This window comes from Solenopsis invicta, chromosome 6 (assembly GCF_016802725.1).
Source record: "Solenopsis invicta isolate M01_SB chromosome 6, UNIL_Sinv_3.0, whole genome shotgun sequence".
Lineage (NCBI taxonomy): Eukaryota > Metazoa > Arthropoda > Insecta > Hymenoptera > Formicidae > Solenopsis > Solenopsis invicta.
The window spans coordinates 10,611,149-10,618,712 of NC_052669.1; the positions used below are offsets into that span (position 1 = coordinate 10,611,149).

The window sequence follows — 7,564 nt, forward strand, 5'->3', positions numbered from 1 at the left end:
CCTCTGCAACGTTTTGCAGATTTCTGTGCTGCTTCCCTAGATTTTTCTTTTTGTGCTCTTACCTCAGATGTATCGCCTGCAGCAATTTGAAATTGAGCAAGAATTTCCTGTAGAGGCGTTTCAACATAACGCAGCAGATCTTTCTCGTCTAACAAGACTTCCAAACGAAACTTCCAATTACTATAATTGGTTCCGTCGAAAAGAGGAACACGGTATCGAGCATCTTCGTCAATATTGATTTCCATTTCCGGGATTCTTCCAAAAATTCCAATGTGTTTCCAAGAGTGTTTTTATTTCAAGCAACGTGGGCTGGGCCCATAACCTGTTAATATTAGAGGTTCCGACGAATATGACTGACACCGATTTAGTAGTCTGACTTTGATTCCTCCTTTTGTTAAATCTCTACTACTTACAGTTTGTAGCGACAGGGTAGATTAGACCTTCTAATTACTATAATGTAATAATACATTTATTGTTCCTTTACAAAATACAAAAACGTATGAGCGCGTGGCAGAGCGTGGTTAGGGAGAGAGGGCGAGAGCACTCAGTCCGTTCGTAGTCACAAGGCGCGAAAGCTCTTACCAACCAATAGAATCATAATGTTTAAACGTAGTTGAGTAACAACAAATTGCACATTACAACATTATATAACTATTATTTTCTGTGTTTGCTGGGAAGCCAATCTTTGCAAAACAATTTGGTTCAAAATGTTCTGCACATAATGATGCTATTTTTGGCAAGTTCAAGGCATTTTCCTGTTTGTTTAAATTAATTAATGTATGTATCCATTTTTGTCGTAGTTTTGGATCGCTTGGAAATCTATATAAACACACATATACACACAAATAAATAAATAAATAAATAAATATATATATATAATATAAATATGTAATAATAAAGAATATTCTCTATAATAATAATAAATATAAAATGAATATGAATATAAGATTAGAATCTTACGGAAGCATAATTCTTTAAATTATTATTACTTGAACAGAAAAAAAGTAAAGTGTTTGAGATGTGAGGTTCACATCTCATAAAATCTAACTTATCTGTAAAATAACACATTTTTAGATTTTGTTGAAGTTGCTCTTGTAGGATTGTATTTCAAGTTTTTATTATTGCACATTTCCGCAGAACAACAACGAACCATTTTTATATTTTATATTTTTGTTCCTATAACATAAATAGGTCAAATAATAATAACCTCAACACGTCTCGGTTGTACCTTTGACTATACAATCTCAAAGAGTCAAAGGATTGTTTTTTTTTGTTTTATGTCCTACTATGGACACGCGTATTCAACCGAACCGGAACGGTAATTGTGATTATACTACGCGAGGGCGACGATGTTGAGTGCCCTAGTTTGTTATTAATTAGTTTGCACTCGCGAGTCCCAATTCTAAATGATTCTCTTCACTTTTTTGATAAATTCATAAATGATCTCAAATTTTTTCCAATCTTCTCTCTTCAGGATATCGTGTACTCCACTTTCTCAAGTCGCCTTCTCCAAAGTCTCTTTCCTAACCTCATTCTCTGGTCATCGTACTTACGGCAGCGCCACACTATATGATTGATGTCTTCCATCTCGTAACCGCATTCACATCTCACACTTTCTATGTAATTCTTCCTAGCTAACGACGCGTTCAGATTGTAATGATTCGATATCAGTCTATTAATTAATGTCACATACTGCCTTTCTATATTACACTTGTGAAACCACGGATGTTTCTTATTACCGTCATAGAAATTATTAAAATAGAATATTCCTTTATATCTGGATTCGTTAACTATAACATTTTGAGTATTCTTCCATGCGTCCTCCTTATATACAGGGTGAGTCATTTTAATCTATGAACCCGAATATCTTCCAAATAACGGTATCTACGTATCTAAGTATCTACAAAAAAATGGTTTAGATAAAAGTTGACCAGGACAGAGGGGGTCATTCAATTGTACCATTGGTTTTGACCTTGAGGTCAATTTTGAAGGTTATTTCAAGGTCACAATGGTTTTTTTAAATGGGACACCCTATTTTTGACTGCGGATTTCGAAAGAGCGGAAAATTTTACATCAAACTTGTCTTATGAAAAAATTGTTTTTGCGATCTTGGAAAGGTCAAAAATGAAGGTGAAATGCCTGAAAAACGATCTGGTGTACTTTTTCTGAAATGACGTGGTTTTCTGAGTAACATAAATGTGCATAATGCTTAAACATTACTACTTGCAACTTTCGGCCGGATTCTTCGACGCATGCCTATTGCTCCCCTCCCACCGCTCGCGCCTTAGCAACGGCGCCGCTGGACGGCGTAACTAAGGAACGCGATACATCGTCTCAGGCCGTCCGGCGGCGCCGTTGCTAAGGCGCGAGCGGTGGGAGGGGAGCAATACGCGTGCGTCGAAGAATCCGGCCGAAAGTTGCAAGTAGCTGACAGCACTGCGATACCTAATGCTAATAATCAACGATTGAAAAAAACTAAACAATTACGTTTGATTTAAGATTTATAATTATTGTTATAACAGAGTTTTATTCCTTTTCTTTCTTACTCACTTCTGCATAATTGAAAAATTTACTATTTAAAGTTGCTTAAATTTAAAAATTCCAAACATACATACAGGGTATGTAGGTAATTACAATCACAAGTTACCTTTCCAGAATGGCTGATTATAGTCCTAATGAGATTGTTGATATTATATTAGTTTTAGGGGAGTGTCATAGCAATTACAATGCAGCATCAAGGCTTTATGCTCAACGTTTTCCTGAAAGGCGACATCCAACTGATATGACAATACTGATGGACAATAGTTTAGTCCAAAGAGCTCGCAATGGACATCTTGTTCGTCAACGTCAACATCATGAATATGAGGAAAATGATGCGCGAGCTGTAACTATTTTAGCAATACTTCATCTTAATCCTCATGTTAGTACTCGCCAGATTGAAAGGGAAATAGGTATACCACAAAGAACTGTTGTTAGAATTTTAAGAGCTCTAAATTATCACCCTTTCCACATCACTTTTACGCAGGCTTTACAGCTTAATCATCATCTGATGCGTATTGCTTTTTACCAGTGGGCTTTACAAATGTTACACGATGATCCTAATTTTTTTAGGTATGTGCTTTTCTCAGATGAGGCTAAATTTTATAGTGACGGACAACTTAATAGACACAACTGCCATTATTGGTCAGATGTTAATCCCCACTGGTATAGGCCAATAGATCATCAAAATCGATGGAGTATTATGGTGTGGTGCGGCATTGTAAATGGTTATTTGATTGGACCTTATTTTTTTGAAGAGAACGTTGATAGACACAGTTACTTATCGTTGCTAAGAGATCACTTACTAGGCTTATTAGAAGATGTTGACTTAGCAACAAGAGCAAGAATGTGGCTTCAACAAGAGGGTGCTGCACCGCATTATGCACTCATTGTACGTATCTTTTTAAATGCCAGTTACAATGACAGATGGATTGGACGAAGGGGTCCAATTGAATGGCCTCCTTGTTCACCAGATTTGACGTCGCCTGATTTCTTTTTATGGGGATACTTGAAAAATGTTGTTTTTGCTGAACGACCAACCACAAGAGATGATTTTATGGACCGCGTTCGTAGAGCTTGTGCAGCCATTCCTAGAGCTACCCTGCTTAGAACTGTGGATAGTTTTCAAAACAGATTGCAGTTATGCCTCGAAGCCAACGGAGGTAATTTTGAACAATTACTCCGTGGGTAATTCATTTAAATTACAGTGTCAGTGAGAGGCGAGGGGACTCACGATAATCAAGCACCCCGACGTGAAAGGCAAGGGGACTCACAATAATCAAGCACCCCGACGTGAGAGGCAAGGGGACTCACGATAATCAAGCACCCCGACGTGAGAGGCAAGGGGACTCACGATAATCAAGCACCCCGACGTGAGAGGCAAGAAGACTCACGATAATCAAACACCCCGACGTGAGAGGCAAGGGAACTCACGATAATCAAGCACCCTAAAGGAAACAGAACTTACTACGTCCATGTCGTTGTTTCCGGGTAACGCTAAAAGTAAGATGAAAGTGCTTTTGACCTTGATATGACCTTGACATGACCTTCAAAAGGTCAGGTCGAAAAACTAAAAAATCCCTATGCTTATGTAAAAAGTGCCATTGTTTAAGAGCCATTGTCAAGAAACAGGTTCTGCAGTCAAAAATAGGGTTTACTAATCAAAAAATGCGTTATAAGCTTCAAACAACCTTGAAAATTGACCTCAAGGTCAAGCTAGTCAAAGTGATTAACACTTTTACAATTCATTGACTTTGTTTAAGCATTATGCACATTTGTGCTACTCAGAAAACCACGTCATTTCAGAAAAAGTACACCAGATCGTTTTTCAGGCATTTCACCTTCATTTTTGACCTTTCCAAGATCGCAAAAACAATTTTTTCATAAGACAAGTTTGATGTAAAATTTTCCGCTCTTTCGAAATCCGCAGTCAAAAATAGGGTGTCCCATTTAAAAAAACCATTGTGACCTTGAAATAACCTTCAAAATTGACCTCAAGGTCAAAACCAATGGTACAATTGAATGACCCCCTCTGTCCTGGTCAACTTTTATCTAAACCATTTTTTTGTAGATACCGTTATTTGGAAGATATTTGGGTCCATAGACTAAAATGACTCACCCTGTATACTAATGAGATCTTTAACAGATACCTCCAAATTATTATTGTTATTCACCGGTTTCTCGGCGCCCATTTTTGTAAAATAATCCGCAAGTTCATTTCCCGTAAAACCAACATGAGACGGAATCCATACATAGATTACATTTTTAGCGTATAAATCTTTGAACCGAGTGTGTAATCTAACAATTTCTAAAATATACTTATTTTTATATACATTAATACTGTTATTAATAGCCTGCAGTGTCGATAAACTATCAGAAAAAATAACGGTATTATCAAAGGAATCTATCTTATTAAATGCTATTTTCAAAGCCGCCGATATAGCTGCAGCTTCCGCTGTAAATATGGAACATTTTTTAAGCAAACTAAAATAATGCCTCCTGTTCTTCTAAAATCACACTAGCTCCTGTAGAAATAGAATGTTGCGATTTTGAGCCATCTGTATACATTATGAGCGTCCTATCATTTAAATTATATTTACTTTTTACTTCATTTATTAGTCTTAAATCTTCCTGTACGTATCCTTTGATTTGTCCAATATCACAGTTCTTTTTCTTACGATTAGGGCCATGTAGCCTTCTTCCTATATCATAATCTATATCTATTCTATTAGTGATCATGTTATAATCTAAGTTCCATATTTCATATGAATTTTCCTTATTGCCCAATTTATCTCTATATCTTTGAACATAATCCCATGCTTCGCATAGCATGCTCTTATTAAATAACGGATTCCTATATTTAGCGAACATTTCTTTGTGACTTAACTTATTTAAACTATTTCTAATAGAATCCTCACCGTATTTATAAATCTTACAATAAAAGTTCTTAGCTAGGGTCAACGCTCTATCTCTTATCAGAACTACTTTCGATTCTGCAATGATAACATTATTAGGGGTGCTATTCCTATATCCGAGGGCCAATTCCTAAGAATTAAGCTCTTTCTAAGCCAAGCTGTAATGATTTCAAATTGGGGCTATAGACAAACAGGCCATAATCTAAAACCGACCTAACCATACTTTTATATAACATTAAAGCCGTGTTTACCTCAACACCTCTCGATATACCGCTGAGGTACTTCATGATATTGTTAGCTTTATTTACTCTACCTCTAATGTCTGATACATGTTTATCAAATCTTAGCTTGTTATCAAGCCATATTCCCAGGAATCCAACCCTTCGGTCATTGTACACTCTACGTTTCTTAACTCTAATATATAATTTTTTATCACAGAAACATGATTTAGAGAATTCTACGCTTTTTGTCTTTTGAAGTGCCAAATCTAGATTTAGTGTAACCAAATTTTTTGCGATTCTATGTACCGCCACTTCTAAATTAATTTTATTTTCAAATCTGTCCTCGCCTTATACATACATTGCGACATCATCTGCAAATTGCACGATCTGGACCGAGTTGTTTATTCCCTGAGTGATTTTGTTAGTATACAGTGCATATAAAATTGGACTGAGTACAGCTCCCTGTGGCAAACCTCTGTACATCTTTCTGATATCTACTTCTTATGCTCAATGCACACAGCACGCGTCAACGCGTTATGCATTGTTGTAGTCTTATTAGTTAACTCAATTATGTCAGCTGGTGAAGGTATTAATTACAAAGCTTTGTTAACGACACGTGTCTGCTTTATTGTTCGTCGTGCTCACGTACAATGCTGCCAACCTTACTCGATCGCCGCGCACGTTTCTTAATCCTTAAGACTAGTTTCCACTACATCCTCCTTTTTCTAAATTGTTGGTTTTATAATCCTAGTCTATCTGGTCGCTTAACAACTCTCCCGCTTCTTGTCGTTACTACATTTCTGTCTCTTACTTCCCTGTCGTCTGAGTTTACATCTGTGTCGTTCGACATCGATTCGCCACCTGACGCTGTATCATATTCCGCCTCTGAATCGCTACTTATTTTTATTGTCTCGCCTTCTACTACTTCTTCGTCGCTATCTTCCTTTTCTATTTCTACATAACATTTCTTCAGCTCTGTTTTCTTCTCCTTTTCTGCCTGCTTAAACAAACTACGTTTCTGTCCTGTCTCATTATTCTGTATATTTTTAATTATTTTAATGAATACTCTATTTCTGACAAACTCAGATCCGTTATTTGTTTTTACAACATATGTCCTATCTCTGACTTTTCGCACTACAATTCCTGGTATCTATTTCCCTTTTGGTTTTAACTGTACCGCTACTTTTGTTCCATTTTGCAGTTCTACTAGGTTTTTTGCCCCTTTGCTATTAAATCTTTGTTGATTTAGTTGATTATTATCTAACATTTTGTGATATCTTTCCTTATTTATTATTTTAGGTTCTAAATCTCTATTGCTACCTGGAATTGTAGTTCGTAATTTCCTACTCATTAATATTTGTGCCGGCGAAAAGTTCTCGGCAACAGTCATATTTCTGTAATACAATAACGCCAGATATATATCTTTGTGATCCTCTAATACTTTTTTGAATATTTTCTTGGCTGTTTGTACATTTCGTTCGGCCATACCGTTGGACTGTGCATGCGTAGGAGAAGACATCTCGTGGGTAAACTCCCATTCAGTGGCAAATTTCTTGAACGCTTGTGATGAGAACTGCGGTCCTCCATCACTTATTACTATTAACGGTATACCATGTCTCGCGAACATAGACTTTACAATGTTTATAACTTTGTGACTACTAGTGTCTTCTTCTAGCGCTTCAATTTCTATGAACTTAGAGTGATAATCTATTACTAGCAAGTATTTTTCCCCTTGCAGTTCAAACAGATCGCATCCTACTTTGTTCCATGGTAACATTTTTATTTCATGTGATTTTAACTCCTGTGAGGTTTGTGAATTTGCATATTTTATGCATAGATAACACGACTCTATCATTTGTTTGATTTCATTATTCATAGTAGGCCAGAAGA

The 7,564-nt window shown here is 36.4% G+C and overlaps 1 protein-coding gene across 1 annotated transcript; it reads right to left on the reverse strand.

Moving 5' to 3' along the window:
- Positions 1-6,413: 6,413 nt before the first annotated feature.
- Positions 6,414-7,301, reverse strand: LOC105205180 (uncharacterized protein K02A2.6-like). Its single transcript, XM_039450423.1, has 2 exons — positions 6,852-7,301; positions 6,414-6,710 (listed from the first exon to the last, which is right to left on the reverse strand). The coding sequence occupies exons 1-2, from the start codon at positions 7,299-7,301 to the stop codon at positions 6,414-6,416; spliced, it is 747 nt and encodes a 248-aa protein (XP_039306357.1).
- Between the last annotated feature and the right edge of the window lie 263 nt (positions 7,302-7,564).

Coding starts and splice junctions, on each gene's coding strand:
- LOC105205180 (XM_039450423.1), bottom strand. CDS start 7,301: ATGTTCGCGAGACATGGTATACCGTTAATAGTAATAAGTGATGGAGGA. Junction 6,711..6,851: donor AAAATGGAACAAAAGTAGCG/GTACAGTTAAAA, acceptor AAAAATATACAG/AATAATGAGACAGGACAGAA.